General features: G+C 42.7%; 1 protein-coding gene across 12 annotated transcripts in view; it reads left to right on the forward strand.

Annotated features, from left to right (window-relative positions):
• cspg5a (chondroitin sulfate proteoglycan 5a) overlaps positions 1-20000 on the forward strand; it is a 55769-nt gene that overhangs the window by 35518 nt on the left and 251 nt on the right. The window contains exons 4-6 of one of the 12 annotated variants that reach the window (XM_034102361.2): positions 10770-10848; positions 13987-14043; positions 19224-20000. The exon at positions 19224-20000 is cut by the window's right edge and continues 251 nt beyond it. In XM_034102361.2, the coding sequence (XP_033958252.1) occupies positions 10770-10848; positions 13987-14043; positions 19224-19373 (286 nt within the window). In that variant the 3' untranslated portion in view covers positions 19374-20000. Of the gene's footprint in view, positions 1-10769; positions 10927-13986; positions 14044-19205 lie in introns of all 12 variants that reach the window. The other 11 variants (XM_034102360.2, XM_034102369.2, XM_034102359.2 and 8 more) reach the window with 11 other exon arrangements.

The raw sequence follows: 20000 nt of genomic DNA on the forward strand, positions 1-20000 counted from the left end.
TGCAAACACAGGTATGGCCTCATCAAGAGTCAGATCAGAGATATCAACATTGTTATCATTTTTTAAAACTTACTTTTGGTTTATTTAGTATTGGAGTACTTTATTGGGAGCCTTATTCTCTCCAGTATACAAGAAAATATATGGTAAATTAGTCTTATTTTGGGTGATAAAGGCTATTAGTGTACTCCCTAGATGTATATTAAGCAATGCTAACAAGTACGTAAAGTAAAAAGCAATTAAAATGACCTTTCTTCCCCACAAAGTATCCCATTTCCAATGAAGAAATATACAAACCTGAGCAAAACTCCATTGGTCAACATCTCCTTGGTGCCCGCAGGCTCCTCGCTCTTTGAATAAGTGGCTTCGTTGGTCTAAGTTTCAAAGATCAATCAAACTAAAGTAAAGTCTAAAGTGCCTTGCTCACAGGCATCCTGGCGCAGCAGATTTATTATCCGTTACAGTGTTGTCGGCTGCGGTACATTACTCCCGTCAATGTTAAAGATTGGAGGAGAAAGCTTTGTTTCTTCAGCTGTCGCCGCCTCGGGGCCGAACTGCTGCCCGGCTCGTGGTAAATGTGGAGTTTTAAAAAAGTGACGAAGACACGGATCGATGGAGAGAGACAGAGAGCTCAGGGGAAGATACGTTCTGTAGGATACAATCTAAGGGCTAAGTAGACCGACTAACAGCGACACACACGCTCTGAAATCACTCAATATGTCTGGAAAGAAATGGGAGGGGAGATGAAGTTTAGATTTACAAAAAGAGGAATTAAGCGGCTCATATTTGTGTTTTGTGAAAGTTGTTCATCAGATCCAAAGCTGAACAGGAATCCGTGTTTGAATCCCAAACGTTGTCGTACCGAAATGACAAAATGAAGATATTATGAGCGATTTTCTTATGTGAGATCCCACTTAGTAGAACAAAGACTACAAGCAGAACTAGGGCTGCACGATTTGGGGAAATAATCTAATTGCGATTTTTCTGACAGATATTGCGATTCGAATTGCGATATTTGTTTTTAAGCGACCCAACCGAAGTTTATTGTGCGGCCAAATCTCCGGCTAGGAAGGTCGTATCAACGTGCTCCCGTCTCTAGCACCCCGCAGCCCGAGCTACGAGTGAAAGAACTAAACTTACATGTAACTTCCGTTGGGTTGCTTTAAAGTCGAGCTTCAGTTTAAGATTCACCCTGTGATAGAAACACGTGATGGAGCGTCACTAACCTGACTCGGACGGTTCTCCAAACCATCTAGAGCTCCATTGGAAGCCATTTGGAAAAGTATTTCAAAAATACTTGGCAGGTGATTGGCACCTCAGCACTTCTGATTGGTGTGGGTGACCATACGTGCCAACCAGTGTTGGGAAAGTTCACTTTCTACATGAACTAGTTCAGTTCACAGTTCACACATTTTAAAATGAACTAGTTCAGTTCATAGTTCATAATTCAAAATGTTGAACTAAAGTTCATGGTTTCAAAAATGAACTAATTTATAGTTCATAGTTCTTTTTTCAATATGTTGCTGCGAGCTATTATTTGTCTCCTGTACGATGTTAATGGGCCATTTCAATTTTTACAATATCCTCAGAGGGCCGTACAAGTTATTGACCTCTGCTTAAAAAAACTAAAATCACAGCCCATTCATTTCATTCTGTGCAAAGAAAAAGCAACCTCTTAATCCAGATATCTCACCATGACTCGCGTATGCATGCACGTGCAGGGTGTGGCGTGACCACCAAAACAGAAAGATATGGACACAAGATGTGTGCAAATGTATTTAGTTTCCTATTCATGTGAACATGATTTAAGTGGGGGGGGGGGGACCTAACCTCCTCTAGGGGGATCCGGGGGGCATGCTCCCCTGGGAAGATTTTTTTTAAATGTTGAAGTTAAAAGCATCAATCTGGTGCACTTTGAGAGCAACATTAGGAGAGCTATGGACACATCTCTCAACACCCAAACACAACTGTAAGCAGATTTTCTTTTAATTTATGGATATTTGACAAATCACTCCCCTTTCAAACTGTATTCTTCTTTATTAATAACTATCATATAGTATTTTATACCTGTTTACTTTATTCTCTTATTTTTTTTATAACTATAATGATCATATAAAGATGTGCCTTTACCTCACTGGTTGTAGACAAAGCTTCTTATATTCGTTAGCATAGCTAGCTAACCAGATGCTAATGATAACAACAAAGTTATTGACTGTATGACAGATGAGCAGATCGCCACTGGGCTTTCAACTAAAGACACAGACACGCAGAAACTGCGGCATGTGTATGGACTTTCTGCCATTTCTGAAGTGCTGGAGTGGCGTTCTGGTGCTCTCCGTCAGAACTGCACCCGTCAGTCGAGACATATACCACGTGATGACACGTTAGGCTCGTGTTGTGTTCAAGGACCCTGATCTTGGCCAGGAAAAACAGGCACTTCCTTGTTTAATTATTTTGCGGTCTAGATTTCTTTCATTTTTTTATTTTTTGCGTGTGTTTATAAATTACCTCGAGGGCCGTACCAAATTGTCTCGCGGGCCGTATACGGCCCGGAGGCCGGAGGTTCCCCACCCCTGCCGTAGAGTCTCACTCTGAGCGAGTGCTGCTGCAGCTGCTCTCGGCTTCGTCCATACTAATTCATTCATTCATTCATTCAATGCTCGCCGGTTCCGCGGTTCCACATTGTTTGTTGTGAGGAGTCTGATATATTTAGTATATTTATATTTTAGTGCGACAGCCAGGGGTGACAGGCGCGTACGCGTCACAGGCAGCTTGCTGTTGCCAAATTGGGTGGTTTTCCGCATTATTTTGAAGCCTGTTTACGGTGTGTTTTAACTGGGTTTTCGGCTGAAAGGCATATGAAATCTGGTACACTTTTGAACGCCGTTATAATACAGTGCTGAGAATGAACGCACTTTTGAACGCCGTTATACACCGCTGAGAATGAACGCGTTCTCAATTACGTTCATCTAGCGGAAATACAGTACGTTCAGTTCACGTTCGCCCAAAATATGAACGCGTTCATGAACGATCGTTCATTGAACGCGTTCAGGTACATCACTGGTGCCAACCTTGAGACCTCAGAAATCGGGAGCATTTCAAAATGCAAAATGGGGGGGGGGGTGCTAGTTTATCGCCGGAGCTGTTAGATTAACATTAACATGCTTATTGTAGTTCTAAGTGCAATGCCTTGCGGCCTGTAGCACCATCCCTGATGGAGCATATGTGTGGGCAGGAAAGGAGTGGGCAGAGAGTAGAGTAGTTGTCGATTCTTGTTCTGTTTTCTTTGACTATCTGCCTCATATATATATCTATGATCCGCCTCACTCTGTCAGACTTTCAGTTGCGCGTGCTACTAAAGAGACGTGTTACCATGGAAACCAAACAATTGTGTAGCTGTATTAAAGTCCGAGTGGAAACAATCCTGAGTAAATCTGATTTTGTCAGAAATCGGGAGAAATATGACCCAGGGAGGAAACCGGGAGAGGGCAATGAAATCGGGAGTGTCCCGCGAAAATCGGGAGGGTTGGCAAGTATGGTGATGGCTGACACACAAGAAGAACAACGCTAAAAAAAAAACTAAAGAAAATCGCAGGCTTTGCGATTTGATAATTGCATCATTTAAAATCGCGATTTCGATTTAAAATCGATTAATCGTTCCGCCCTACGCAGAACCCTTTTTCACTAAAGATTGGTGAACAAAGGTATTTTATGGTTAAAACAACCAAACACTGACCGGCACAGGAGACGAGATATGAGCTGGAGAAATACATGTTTACTTGGAAAACAGAATGAGGTTTATTACCAAGTAGGTTTACACATATTTGCTTAGGAGTATAATGGGGCATGCAAAAACAGAGTAGGAGGAATAAAGTTGCAATGACAGTATTTTAAAAGAAGATATATAGATATATACAAAAGGTAATATAATAGGAATATTACAATACACAATAAAATATGTTTATGTATATTAAAGTGGAAGCGCTGTGCCGTTTTAACACATTTAGCAGAGAAAAATCTAAAGGATCCCAGTGTCTTCTGTATATATATATATATATATATATATATATATACTCTTTATTTATTGACTTGACAGGTCCACTTAGCTCAGAATACAAACTCCGTTTTCACATAAAGGGTAGGTAAACACAACAAAGAAAAAACATATCAGACAGAGGGTGAAAGGAGGTGCTGCAGCACAGGCAGTATGAGAAAAATAAAGGGCTTTTTGAACATTAAAGCATGGAGACATGTCCAAGTAGAGACTACTTTAAAGGACTCTTTAAAGTAGAGACACTACGTACTGATATACACCTGAACATCAGCAGGAGAGGACTCTTTAAAGTAGAGACACTACATACTGATATACACCTGAACATCAGCAGGAGAGCACTCTTTAAAGTAGAGACACTACATACTGATATACACCTGAACATCAGCAGGAGAGGACTCTTTAAAGTAGAGACACTACATACTGATATACACCTGAACATCAGCAGGAGAGACTCTTTAAAGTAGAGACACTACATACTGATATACACCTGAACATCAGCAGGAGAGGACTCTTTAAAGTAGAGACACTACATACTGATATACACCTGAACACCAGCAGGAGAGAACTCTTTAAAGTAGAGACACTACACACTGATATACACCTGAACATCAGCAGGAGAGACTCTTTAAAGTAGACACACTACATATTGATATACACCTGAACATCAGCAGGAGAGGACTCTTTAAAGTAGAGACACTACATACTGATATACACCTGAACATCAGCAGGAGAGACTCTTTAAAGTAGAGACACTACATACTGATATACACCTGAACATCAGCAGGAGAGACTCTTTAAAGTAGAGACACTACATACTGATATACACCTGAACATCAGCAGGAGAGGACTCTTTAAAGTAGAGACACTACATACTGATATACACCTGAACATCAGCAGGAGAGGACTCTTTAAAGTAGAGACACTACATACTGATATACACCTGAACATCAGCAGGAGAGACTCTTTAAAGTAGAGACACTACATACTGATATACACCTGAACATCAGCAGGAGAGGACTCTTTAAAGTAGAGACACTACATACTGATATACACCTGAACATCAGCAGGAGAGGACTCTTTAAAGTAGAGACACTACATACTGATATACACCTGAACATCAGCAGGAGAGAACTCTTTAAAGTAGAGACACTACATACTGATATACACCTGAACATGAGCATAATATGTCCCCTTTAAAAGTTCACATTATCTCCCTCCTCCTCGTCTACTTAATAGAGAGGGTTCAGTTTTAAGAGACTTTGCTGTAGTCGGCTGACAGACTCTTGTTTTAAAGTCCATTCCCATAATTTGGGAAATATGAGTGCCACGATGTGTCCTTCGAACAAGTAGAGAGAAGGGGGGCCTTGGTGCTCTGAGAACAGACATTATTTAAAACAACAATAACTTTTAAAGCAAGACTGACCCGATAAATAAAGACTGATGGAGGCAGTGCTTTGCTCAAGGACTTAATAAAAGAGAACATGGTCCTTTTCTCTGCGCTGCCATCACATGAACAAAGTCTTTGAATTCGATTGACTTCCTAGTTTTCAAATGTTCACTGATCCTTACCAGTTATTTAACAGATCAGGGTCGTTGGTTTGGCAGTGCCTGTGTTTGAGCGTTGATCTCCCTAGCAACAGAGGATGAGCAGAATCAGGCCGGCGATCAAGCTTTTTGGATCCGAATGGGAAGTGAAGGGCCAAATGTTCTCAACTCCAGATCCCACGCTACAGGGACTATTTTTAGCTCCGTGGGGAAGGTTATCATGGAGGAGGAGATCATGGGAGATGAGGAGGAGAAGAAGAAGAAGTGGAGGGCAGTCGGGAGCAGCGTTAACGCGAGCTAGCAGAAATTAAAACAAGAAGAAAAAAAGGGTGATGTCATTGGTACTCTGGATCCAGCTGAAAGTAGGGCAGTCTGAGCAGAGAGGGGGGAGGGAGGGAGAAACAGGGGGAGGCGGGGTTGACCTACATACAGCTGTGCGACCTGAGGTGTGTGTGTGTGTGTGTGTGTGTGTGTGTGTGTGTGTGTGTGTGTGTGTGTGTGTGTGTGTGTGTGTGTGTGTGTGTGTGTGTGTGTGTGTGTGTGTGTGTGTGTGTGTGTGTGTGTGTGTGTGTGTGTGTGTGTGTGTGTGTGTGTGTGTGTGTGTGCCGCATGAAAGAGACAGCCTCATCAAGTGCCGGCTAAAAACAATCGAGGAGGAGGAGGAGGAGGAGGAGGAGGAGGAGGAGGAGGAGGAGGAGGAGGAGGAGGAGGTGAGAGATAAGAGGAGTAAAAAGGAGGGCATGATGAAGGGGGGAGGAGAGAGGAGAAGGGAGAAACTGTTGCAGGAGAGGAGAGAGAAAGTGAAAAACTGTGTGTGTGTGTGTGTGTGTGTGTGTGTGTGTGTGTGTGTGTGTGTGTGTGTGTGTGTGTGTGTGTGTGTGTGTGTGTGTGTGTGTGTGTGTGTGTGTGTGTGTGTGTGTGTGTGTGTGTGTGTGTGTGTGTGTGTGTGTGTGTGTGTGTGTGTGTGTGTGTGTGTGTGTGTGCTGACATAGCTCATGAATACATGAGACTCCCACACTCGGGGTAATCACAGTCGCAGTGTTTCTCTGCCGCAGTCGAGATCAAACCCAACATCCCGGTCATAGAGAGAGAAAAGGAGGGTAGAAAAAGATGGCTGGCATCCTGGCTAGGAGACATGTTAGGATGTGAACCATGGAGTGGTGCAGGAATGAGTCCCAAAGCCCGGAGATGGGTTAGCATTTAACCACTAAGGGTGCATTTTGCATGAAATAACTGTTTTATCAGAAGCCCGCAACAAGGTGTGGTTCACCGTTGCTAAAGAGATATTCACGTTTTTTCCTACGTCATAAAATACGTCACAGGTGAACGTCTGAAGAAAAAGGCGTTTTCTACCAAGTGACTTAACGATCACGGCAAACGTTAGCCGCCTTTAGCTTAAAGGGGACCTATCATGCAAAATGCACTTTGTGATGTCTTGTATACATCAATATGTGTCCCCGGCAGCGTCAGAAAATAAAACCCTCTCTCTTTTCCTCCGTACCCAAATCTTTTAAAAACGGGTTTACAACGAGCGGATACAGATTTCCATCCGCTGTGACGTCATAGCGGCGGCGGACCCACAGAGAGTTGCTATCAGACACAATGCCTGACGTGTTTTGGACGTAATCTCGTCTTTGTTTACATTAGCAAGCCTCGCTAACACTCAGAGCTAACCTGCACTGTAGAGCACATGTTTAAAAAGCAGGAAATAATAAAGGAGCATTTGAGTTCCATGCTGTTTCAGAAGTAATCCTTGATGTGGTTTAGAACAGGATTGCGTTTTATCACAGCAGAATTTAACTTTATCTCCGGTAGAATTCTGATCAGGCATTAGCTCCGCCTCCTCTTCTTCTTTCTTTTCAAGCTAAGGACCCAAGATCTGCGTTTCTCTAACAGGGCTTCAAAAGAGGGGTTTGAGCAGTATGAAGCACAATGGGTGAACTGTTTGGTATTTTGAAAAAAAACGTTTTGTGTAGGTATGGCCCCAAATATATGTTTCAAATATAGCATGATACAGTAGGTCCACTTTAAGGAATTGTAACGTGAAGTAATTTGACCGTGATGTAATTCCTTTACAGCCTAACGTTAGCTTTTTACTTCTGGCTAATGCAATTACACATCAACCAGCTCCTCTAAAAACACACTCAGTAATATGTTTAGTTTTTAATTGAGATAGCTTCATCTCAGCATGGCTGTTACAAGTGGGACTATTTGAGTAGAGTGAGAGGTCCAAAGCTGGTTTATGCTGCTAGGACGTGATCTCTGTGTCTCTCTCTGCCGTCATGACTCTGTCTTTGATTGTCCCGTCGCAGCGTTCATAAAATATACATACGGAGGATCAGAGCGCCAGGCGGTTTTTGGCAGGAAGTAGATCACGGCCTCTTTAGATATGACGGGGAAGTGAAGACATGACAAGGACAGAAGTGTAGGTTTGATATGTGCGGCACAGCATGACAGCCGTTTCATATGAGGAGATTTGAAAGAGACACATCCGTGGCACTTTTGTCAAAGTTACCGCTTCGTTCAGTCCCTGAGACAAACATCTCTTCCCTTTGAGAAGTCTGAGACGAGGAATGAAGAGGAAGGAAATCAAAGAGTTCAGTCTCGCTGAGTCAAAAGGGAAATCCCATAGTTTGCAGCTTCCAAGACGAGATACAGGGAGAGTAGTCTTCTCATCATCGTGGATAAGGTGTGATTATATAATACTGGTTGTTGAACTATTTGCAGGGACGATGTTGAATGTGTTAAATTTGATGAATAATTTCGCATATTTAAGCAAATATAGGATGACATTTTGGGAAATATATGGATTTGTTTTGCATGTCTCCAGGAGGGTAGTTCAACAACCTCACTTTTATTCACTAAAAGTTTCTATAAAATCGAATTTAAAACAAGGTAGCTTTTTCATTTTAACGTGTTAATTTGTTGTGTTTTAATTGTGTCTTAGTGTCAACATAAAGCCGTACAACGTTGCAATGCTTATTTCCAGGACTTTTTGTAGGTGAACAAACCTGCAGTCAGCCAACAGCTGTCTCTGCATCTGTATTCCCCGGACAGATGTTACATTATTACTCTTTTATGTGTATCATAAGACAGCCGTATGTGTAATTGCAAGGTCTACAGTAATTCCTCCAACACAGTGGAGTTCAAGAGACAGCATTGGATTAGCTGGTTTGCAGCAATGGCGAACCGTGTCTCTCACAACTGGACCTTCTGTAGACACCCCGCCCCCCCGGCGTTATAATGTCCGTCTTTTCACTGAATTGTCGTCTTAAAGGGAACTCACAACAATTCTGCAACAACTTTATCTCCACCTGTTGCACTTTTCATTTCAACGTTAAAAACAATAAATCAACATGAATTGCTTCGTCGCATTCATCTAGATCAGGGGTCTCAAACTCAAGGCCCGGGGGCCAAATCCGGCCCGCGGCTTCATTTAATGCGGCCCAGCAAGAGCTTGCAAAGAATATAATACGTTTATTATACGGTTACATGCCACTTTACAGAAGCAGGTTGCCCACAAACTACATGTCCCACAATGCATCTTGTTTTGTGACATGCGCACTGAAGAGACTTGCAATTATTTGCCCTGGACTTCTGCTTTCAGACGTAGCTAAATACTAAGTTATTATCCTATCCGATAATAATCCAATTCAATGTCATATTATACATTATTTTATATATATATATTATATATAGTTACAAGTTACCGGCCCTTTGAGTGCATCCTTTATGCGAAAGTGGCCCGCAATGAAATTGAGTTTGACACCCCTGATCTAGATCCTCTGCCTCGAGCCAGTTAACTAGCGGGCCTTCTAGAACACCCTGGAACCGAGGGGAACTCTGAAAGAACACGCCCATTGGCTACAAATCAATATCTGATTGGTTGATCAAACTGTCAGTCCAAAGGTACGCTCTCATTCAGTGCAATGGCCAGGGCATTCGATCAAGGATGTAGAATACCTGGTTGAAGGATATTCTACCCAGAGACCCAGAACACGATCTGATTGGTTGCTTTCTTTTCTAACACAAAACCACTGAAATGCGAAGTGCACGGTCCGAGAAGGACAAACAAATCAACGTAACACTAATATTACAGATCAACAACACACGATTCTCATTTATTCATTTTATTTACATTTTATTTATATAATTAAATCGATTTTTTGTTTGTTTTATCTGAGTGTTCCAGGGAATTCTCTGAATACCTTGAAGGCCCTGGCGGTTCGCCACTGGTTTGCAGCAATGTCAAATGAACATAAAAAGTATTATTTGCATCAATATGTGCAACACTTATACACATCTGAACCCTGTGTGTTTTTTTAAACGCAAAACAGTCTGTTTTTGTCTGCAGTGTTTTCTCCCTGTTAGTCACGTGAAGTCAAAAGTGGGTCGAATGTGAGTGAACGTGCGGCCTCTGTGTGTACAAACCAGGTGACCTTAATCTGACGGTCAAAATGAATTCTCCGTGTGTTGCATCACAGATGACATGTTGTGTTATTTTCTGTTTGCCCTGTGACAAACGGAAGATTGCTGTCTAACTAATGCTGCTTTCTTGCCTTTTCTCCCCCCTCCTTTTTTCCTTTTGTCCGTCTCCTCTTCAACAATGTAATCTTTTCTCTTAAATATGTCCCCTATCTCCTTTCCTTTGTTCCATTTTGTTTCACCGCCTTTCCATTTACCTTTGTCCGTCTCTTCCTATGACTTATTTTGGCTTCAAATGTCTCTTCTTCTCCTCACCTCGTGGATGACCTCCTGTAAATGTCACTTCACCTCTATCTCTTCCTCCTCTTCAAATCCTCCTGAAACTCTCAAACTGTCTCTTATTATCTTTCCAATTTCCCTCTTTTACTCCCATTTTTGTCTCTTAAACGTCCTGTATTCTTCTCTTACCTTGCTTTTTAATTCCTGCAAATCTTCTCTCTCCTATTTCCCCACCTCTTCTCCTTCTTTCTACACATGTTCCTCCTTCAATATCTTTCAAATCCTTTCATCCTTTTCTTAACCTTTCGTCAATCTCTATATTTCTTTCCTCTACATCACATCCCCAACTCTTCCTGCCTTTCCTTCAAACTGTCTCCCTCTACCTTCTCCACACACCTTCCTCCATCTTTCCCCCATCTTCCTCTCCACTTTCCCTCCTTCTCTTCCCCTCCAATCCTCCGTCACCCAGCAGTAAGTACCGGCCGTCATCGGAGCAGCACAATGATAATTTCTCGCTGTCCACCATCGCTGAGGGCTCCCACCCAAATGTAAGGAAACTGTGCGACACCCCTCCTAACGTCCCTCATGCCCGTGCATTGGCTTACTATGATAACATTATCTGTCAGGTAACGTGGTTCTCGCCTGTCTCTCTCACCCCTTTTTCTGCATCTCCCCCCCCCCTGCAAACCCTGCCCGGGCCCCTGACTCCTAATGCATGGGCATGAGTATTCTCAGATACTCCGAGGTGTGCAACGCTATGAAGACGAGGGATGGGCGGGGGCGAAGGAGGGATGGTGGGGAGTTTTCTCTCGGGGGAAATACAAATACATAGGGGAGGATATATAAAACTATAAAGTAAACACGTTTAAACATGACCATCATGCATTTAGATTGTGGTTATTTTACAATTTCTTAATCCATTTGAGAACTCCTGGATCTCCATTTACATTGTTAATATTGCAATTATTTCAGGTTTAGCCAATTTGTGACGAATCACTTATACTAGCACCACTTTATTAGCTACACATGCAGAAGAAATGCAACAGCGGAGTTCATTTGTTCGTTGTTACATTGTCGGAAACGTGATATTTAATATTGAAGTCATACTTAAAACGTATACTTGACCATATTACATTTAGACATGTTTCTAGTTCGTTGTCCTCCCTATTAGAATACATGAGGGCGAAACATATTAGAAATACTTATATACTTAATATACCGCAAACTGAGCTATAACACCTTCCTGACTGAGTCAAAAGAATCTGAACAATATAAAAGTATGAATTTACGGCAGAACGGATGTATTGCATTGCATTTGATTGTACAGGTGTACCTCATAAATTGGCCACTGCTATAAATAAGAAATGGCACAGCTGCATAGATTGATCCCATTTTACCACGGCAACACGATGGCTGTTGGGTCTCATAGTTTCATGCTGTTTTATTGATTCGGCTCCCCTGGCTTATTGCTTATTGATCCTATTGTGAAGGTGACAACAACAAACACACAAATAGAAGATGACAAAACTAAAAAACCTTCAGTCATAGATTATGAAAACGCTGGTATTTCAAGGTGAAATGTCTTGAAGAAATCTGGTCTTGAGCTTCAGCTGGTCATTTTAGGACCATTACAGACACCCGACTAATTTATTTTTGACTGAACGGTGTCCAGGAAATGCTTAATTGCCTGCTGACAAAGAGAGGATGTACCATAAATCAGCTCAGTGGAGGACCAAGGTTAGAGGTCAAACTCCCCCTGAAACCATGCACTCTGAACATTTACCGACGGTTCTCACATTGCAACCGCGCTGGCTCTAACTTGACCCTTAAAGAGAAAACCCCCAGAATCCTTCGCTGCAACCCCTTGCTCACCCCGTCTCTTTCTCAGCTGCTCTCTCTCTCTCTCTGATCACTTCTTGCATCGGTGTGTCATGGCTTTCCTGCTCTGTCGCTAACATGTGCAACGCCATGTGAGCCACCGCAGCTCTGCTTCGCTAACTGTTTACTGATTTGTGCTTATAACTAATTGTCTGCTTTACTTGTTTATCCTGAAAATGGGAGGGGGCGGGACTTGCTTATTCTGGTTTTCTGGGGGGGGGGAAGTGGGAGGATTGATGTCACAAACAGGTAAGCTTAAGGTGTGGGACTATTGTGTGAAATTGTCGGGGTTATCAGGATAAACATCTGAGATGCAACGCCCCGCGGCGGCCTGCAGGTGGCAGCAGAGAGCCGACAGGCGCCGCACTAACTGAAGCATGGTTAGCTTTAGCGGCTAACGTTGTAGCAGCATGGGTAGTTTTCGTGCTACATCTGAGGTAGAGCTTGTTTGATTTGTTTTTAAGATGTGGTACCACCCTCTAACAACTCTGTCAGTAGTTTTTTTAACTTGTAAAAGGTACAGCAACTAGTCGTTTCTCTGTAACTCATTCATGCTAGCTCAACCGTTTTAGGTAAGAGTCTCACCCTCTCATTTTAACCACCACTAAATATCATGTTCATACCCTAACAGACAAGAAAAGAGTAACAAAATCCATCCATCCTCACCTCCTAACAATATCCCTAAGATATCTACTTCCTAACTCAAAACCACCAAAAAACCCTGATCATCCACTGGACTGAATAGTATTTGTAAATGTGTTAAAGAGTTTGTTTCAGCACACTTTTGGTACACATACTTCCACTGCCAGTTTCAGGCTTATCCACTGACAGTTGGTGGCAGTAATGTGCAAGGAAGTAGCTATGCTAAAAGACAAGCTAGCTAGCTCCGCAAAATCAAAGATATTGTTACGAATCAGCTTAATAAATGTTTTATGTGGAACATAGTGCACTCAGCAGTGTCAGGCATCAACAAGTGAACTCTGTGAATGTGAACTTTGTTTCCACGAAAACTGCATAGTGCACTTTAAAATAACAAGTAGTGTTGGGTTCTGAAACCAGGCTCTTTTTGGACCTGGTTTCAGGTTGGCAAAATTGCCCAATTCCCCAAGGCTCAAATATATCATTCAAAAGCAATTTACAGAACATTCACTTGACTGTTGTCTCATTTCTTATTGACACTGCTTTTACTGGTTATAGGATTTTTAGCAAAATCGTGACTGTCAAATACCACAGATTTCCAACTACTATTCAGCCCAGCTTGATTCTCTAATACATGTTCCAACCACGTACACAACTAACTTAGAAAATATAGGCTTCCCCAAACCAAAAACCATACCGACTCACCAATTTCTCCCAAAATAAACCCACTAATAATAATTAAAAAACCTCAATCCCCTTCCATACCAACAGCCAAGTGCCACGATGGCGGAGAACCTCACCAGAAATATCCCAACCTGTATTTGCTAATAATGACTAACAGCCGGCAGCACCAGAGAGTCTGTGTTTGAGCAGAGATACTGTAGCCAGCTGGGAATATCAGCTGACGTCTGAAAGGAAGTTTATCCTGCTGTTGGCCTCTGTCTCCAACACTCGATCTCTCTCTGTCTTTTTTATCTGTCTGCTTCTATCTCTTCCTGTCCGCCTCCTCTTTCTCGCTACTTTTATCTCTCTGTTTCACCTCCCACTCAACTTTCTCTCTGTCCACCTCCAACTTTCTCTGTCCGTCTCTCTATCTGTCTTTCTCTCTGAGGATGCCTTTGTATGGTTTTGAGGAGTTATAACCATTTGCCCCATCCCCCTCCCCTCAGAAAACCATGAGCAGATACACCTGGGAGTGTAAGACCAAAGAGGAGTCCGACTGCGAGGTAAGACCAACTCCCAAAATGTCAGAAAGTCCCGCCCTCCCCCCTTCTCTCACCTATCCAAACAGCTCTCTCATTGTTACTGTGGCCCTGTCAATCACCCTCTCAACTCTCAGTGGATCCATCTGAGTCTTACCTCCTCCTACCAACAACACAAAACAATTATATATATCGTCAACATGACAGCTCCAAACACACTCCTTGTCACCTGTTCGAACTAAAAATGCTTATAAGGCATTAATTGAACATAATTCATCTTCAATCAGATTTGCCAACACTTTCTGACAGACATTTAGTATATGTATAAAAAGCCATGCATAAAATACAATAATCTAAATGTTCCTTTGCTAATATCTCATTTCCATCTGCAGCCCTTGGAGAGGTACACACATAACCATAAGCAAACAAAGAATTATATGGACTTTATTTTCAGAAAAACATCAATTCAGGCTTATAAAACATTGTAAAATGAAATTGGACTTGAACCAATTTCTGTTCGCAACGCAATCCGTCACCCCAAAAGACACAGAGCTATAGGCCAAGAAATAAAAAACCGTGAAATGGCCCTTTAACACACAGAGTCCTCCAAACCCAATCAGACTTTGAATTGGCAGCAAAACGGTTGACCTTGTGAGAACCCTGTTACACATCACTCACACACATACACCTGCAAAAGTGCATTACAGAAGAATACAACTATAAACAAACAGAAAGATGGGCACGAAAAAACATTTGCACAAAGCCAACAAGCCAAAAATCACTTTCCCTGCAGTAATGGAGCGCTTTGTGTTTCGGTAGATTGAACCCTCTTGTCCTCAATCTTTTTCCTCCACAGTAATTTCAGCAGAGTTCAGACACACAGTCTCCTCTGCAGCAAACGCGGAAATGACAATGTTGTATTGTCAATACTAACTAAATTCACCACGGAAAATGAATTGACCTGGCGGAGCTGGCCGTAATTGGAAAGATCATTTCATTTCCATCGACTGAATCCGCTCTCAGACTGACTTAACCTTTAACTTCAAATTCTGCAAGCAGGCAGTTCAGTTTTATGATTAAATGTAATTGTGCCTTTCATTTTGACAACATTCATAATTCTTTATGCGGTGAGAACAAAAATACTGGGACCATTAAGACCAACCAAATTCTTGTATATCTTGTTAAAATCTGTATATTTGTGTTACTATATGTGTCTTTTCTTACTGGGTTTTACACTGCCGTTACGTCCCCAGCTCGCGTAGGGTAAAATGGAAGCAACACGAAACAAGATGTTCTTAGTATACCAAGAACACCTGGTCTTATAAGAGGTTGATTTGAATAATAAACTCAAAATAAAGATGATATAACCAACAATACAGGCTCTTAAAACCAGCTATCTGTTCACAATAACGCTACACAAAACGAAGGCCACAGATTATCACAGTCATAGCACAATATGAGCATTTAAGGCTAAAATTGTGAGGCGTCTCGCACAAGTTTGACGCCGTCACAAATCACAGAATACACACAAAACACTTAAGCACACACCCCAACTAACCACTGTAGCAGAACTAGCACAGAGCTACACAGAACGTAAGGAGAGCACCGAGAGCCGTCTGACACAGATTCAGACCTCTACCTCTTGTAAGAGTCCCCGGAAGCTGTGGGCAGGGATTGGTGAGTCGGCCGACCTGCTCCAATCCAGATCTTCGGTCACGCCTACCGGAGGAGGGACAGGAAACTGGCATCCAATGGCGTCCGGGCAACGGCACATCTCATATACATATAACATACACAGCTGAAAACAATCCCAGACAGGTTAACGAGCAGACAGCAGCAGCAGCCGTGACACCCCCCCCCCCTTAAGACACAAACTCACAGTTTTGTTAACCATGCCTACTACTAAACCTACCTAATCATTCTGAAGGACTCTAAAAGACTCGAAGGAAATCTCTACACACAATACACATAACGACCAGGGTCGTAACACTGCATAGCACTTACCAGAGACCACAGTGTGGGCCGAAATATGACTTGTTTCCAAACAAACAATCAAACACTGTTACTGCAGTATACTTTTAAATAAATGCTCTCTATTTAAACCAGAAGACCTCCCAGACATACAACCCCCAAGTATTCAAAGGACAGATTTTAAAGATTTAATTTAGTTCTTTTAATTTGGCATCAGTGCACTTTTCTAGAGATGGTCCTTATAATATATAATCAGTTCTTATCTGCAGGCAAATATCATAGCCAGCTGTATGTTCCTATTATTGTGAAACATGAACTGCATGTTTGAGTCAAGGGAAACCATGCTGATCCACTTTCTCACACAGACTTAAGCCATTTAAAGACATTCAAGTTATGAGCAGTGCTTCTCGTCTCCTTCACTGCACACAAACACATACATGCAAATCAATCTGACAGTCTTAAATACAAACACAAATGTAGACAGATGCTCTATATACTCAGAGAGAAAAGCCAGTCCGTAAACACAAACAAAGCCAAAACAAATGTGTAAACAAACACATGGAAGGGAATGAACAGGCGGGGTAATATTAACTCAGTCAAGACAAATATTTTAATTTCAAGTTTATGCGCCCAAGCTAAAGAAAAAGTAATAAAGCTAACAGACTCTCACACACTGTAAATTATATGTGATCAGCTTCAGGGAGAGAGCGGAGGAGAATGAGTGGTTCAGGCAACTCTACGACACCTGCCTGCACTTTAAATGTATTAAGTGTTTCACCTTATGGCTTCATAAACATTTATATTTCATTCAGGCTTTTGGGTCCTTCCAATAAACCCTTGGTGATTACTTTTCTACTATCTTTTTAAAATAACAAGCACAGTTCTTTAAACACTTACAAATGCACTCACAATTACTAGACAGATGCTTAAGTTATGAAACAAGCATACTGTATAAGGGCTTTAAGTGGGTGAACTGGTTATAGAGGTGTTCTTCCTTCGCAACTCCGCCAACGATCGGACCCGCTAGAAATGATGATGTTAACTCGTCGTGCTAATTTCACCATGCCTTTACGCTACACTGGACAATGACATCAGGTGATATTTGCAATGTGCTTTCCTACAGCGTGTGGATGAAACATTTCGTTTTTAATTTCACGCGTTTACTCTCGCTCTGCTTCGTGACAGACCAACTCCACAGCTTGTTAATTGATGCTTAAAAAAAAGCAATTTATGCTTATTGTGCAAATTGCCCAACATCTGAAAGTTGGCATCCAGCTGTTTCTGATTGCTGAGGACCCCGACTATACATGTCTATACAATACACTAGGACTCTATGTGCTGGCAAATAGACCTTGTTGTAGTAGTTTCTGCAAAAACCTCACATAAGTGCGTCCGCGACTTGCCGGAAGTCGATTGCAATAAAAGTTGTTAAAAAGGTACCCAAGTGCAATCGTTCCAAAATCAACTGTACACGTAGAATCCCCCTTAAACGCCCACTAAAAGACAAACAACTGTCCGTGTGCCTCCATCGTCATCATCATCAGAACCCTGTTTATATCTGTTCCTACTTCCCCCAAAGTGACACCCGCTCTAAAGTCCTTGTGGCCTCCCACCTGCTGCCCGCCCCCTCTCCACCCATGCACAACAATGAAATCCAACAAACAAAAAACATTTTCCAGTTTCACGCTGACGGGAGGAAAGAGGGCCCCTACCCCGTAACCATGGAAGTGACGTATCCGCACGTCCTGCCCGAAGTTACTATCTAGGCCAGCAGCCAGCGGGTAAATGCTCTCACTGCTCTTCCTTTCTAAAAGTGCCTTTGAATTCAAACGCAAACATTCAATTAGGGGGTGTTTGTAAGTGGCTCAAGCCTCAGGGTCTGAATTTTGGTTTGGTGTGAATCTGCCAACCTGTGTGTTTGACTGAAAGTGTATATCTGATAATACTCAGCGAGTGTGTGAGTGTGTGACGAAGAGGCGCAGACGGGCGCCCCGGGATGTGAGGCAGGGTCGATGATGCCATGCAATATTAATGGGGATAAGAGGCTGGAAAACAGAGTTAAAATGGACTCTGCAATCAATCTGTTCCCTCTGACCTTAATTGAATTCAGAGGAATTGGATTTAAACTCTTCTTTCCCCCCCAGCGACTGCTTGGGTATGTATGACGGTGGTACCCACGGACAATCAGAGTTTTATTATTTGCCTTTTTTTTGGACAATAATTGCAGGTGAAGCAGGAAGAGTTCTGCATGAGCGATCATTGCCGTACACGGGGGGGGTGTATTGTAAAGGTCTTGCATGTGGATGTGCATGTGCTTCCTGGGATTGCCTGGAAAGGGGGGGTGTCGCTCATGCAGCTCACCTCACTGTCGCTTCAACCAAACAGGACATGCCAGTCGAGCACGATGAAGCCTCAAACCACTGACTTGGCTGCTACTTTCACCTGGTTTTGTTTGGAGTAACAGTACAGAAGCTGCAAGTTGATTTTGTTGAATATGTGATGGTAATTCGCTGCATTCACGAAGTCTCTAAGGATCATACGAACACTGGTGTGGTTCTTCAAAGCATGAAAGTGGAACATGCATTGTTCTGCATGCAACAAATGATAACTGCAGAACTCTGGGATGCTTTCAAAAGCAAAGCGATGCTGAGTCTGATCTTTGTTTTCTTCGACGGAATCTCCAGACAAGAACGTCGTCGTTGGACGATTCTGCAAAACACTGGATTACGTTTAATGACAACCATTTGTCGATGGCAACACTGTTTAGTTTAGGCAAAGAACACGGTTATGGTAAAGATTACAGGCAACGTAAACACTTGGTTACGATTAGAGAAACATCGAGGTGATTAATTAAACTTTGAAAGTCTGACAAGATATGAGCATTGGTCTTCTGCATATTTATCCGATAGACTTTTCTTCTTGACCTCCTGTGTTACTACATAAAGAGCAGACCTCTTCCTGGATTGGCACTTCCGCATTGGGCGGTTACATGTGAGGTGCAGAATCGTCCAATATGGACTTCATTATTGGGATAAAGTGCTGGTTTTCTTTGCTTTAAACAAAGATGAACGTCGTCGTTTAATAAATCCAGTTATGATGGGTTGGTCAGAATTTCTTTTCTAACAATTTGCAGGATCAAAAGCTGCAAGTGAATAGGACACTGGCTGTCGTTCATGTTTCTAACTGTACTTTCTACCCCCTCGCTCCATGGGTAGGATGATCCTCATTCCCAGAACAAGCTGGAGGACCCGGTGAAGGCCCCGCCCAAAGAGGACGACTCCCTCAACATCCACAACTCTCTGACCCCCAAACACGAGAACCACAAGGTCCTGGGCGAGGACAACTCCTCGGAGGTAAACTCACTGCAGAACAACATGATGTGAAAACAAATCAAACACAAAATCCAACCCTGCAACCCGACAACACGACACTGAAAACGACACGGTGCGCCGGCAACGGGATTCCCTAAATCCCTAAATCCCTGCTCTCCGTCCGCCCGCTGCCGAGCGCGCCCGACCGGTCAACCAATCAACAAACCAGCCTGCCAACTACCAGCCAACCACCAGCCAACCAACCCAGTCTGCAACCGTCTACAACACGGCAACACTGCCACCAAGCGGCCTTGGCTGCTGCAAAAAAAACGTATAACACCACCATCACTGCCGCCACCGCCCCCTGCTGAAAGTAGACCCTCTTCCACCAACTCCCCCTGCCGCCGCCTCGCACCCCCCCCTCCTCCTACACTCACTCCTGCCCCTGTTTCGCAGCCCCGCCCCCGTTGTTGCTGTCACTCTATTCTCCCTTATCTCTTTTACCTGTGCACACACACACACACACACACATACACAAACACACACACACACACACACACACACACACACACACACACACACACACACACACACACACACACACCTTCCCCTGCCTGCATTGGTGTATTTTGTAAAAAGAAAGAAATCATACAGAAGTTTAAAACGTACGTAAACCGTCATTGTAAAAAAAAAAAAAGT

The sequence above is a fragment of the Pseudochaenichthys georgianus genome, chromosome 16 (assembly GCF_902827115.2).
Source record: "Pseudochaenichthys georgianus chromosome 16, fPseGeo1.2, whole genome shotgun sequence".
Classification (NCBI taxonomy): Eukaryota; Metazoa; Chordata; class Actinopteri; order Perciformes; family Channichthyidae; genus Pseudochaenichthys; species Pseudochaenichthys georgianus.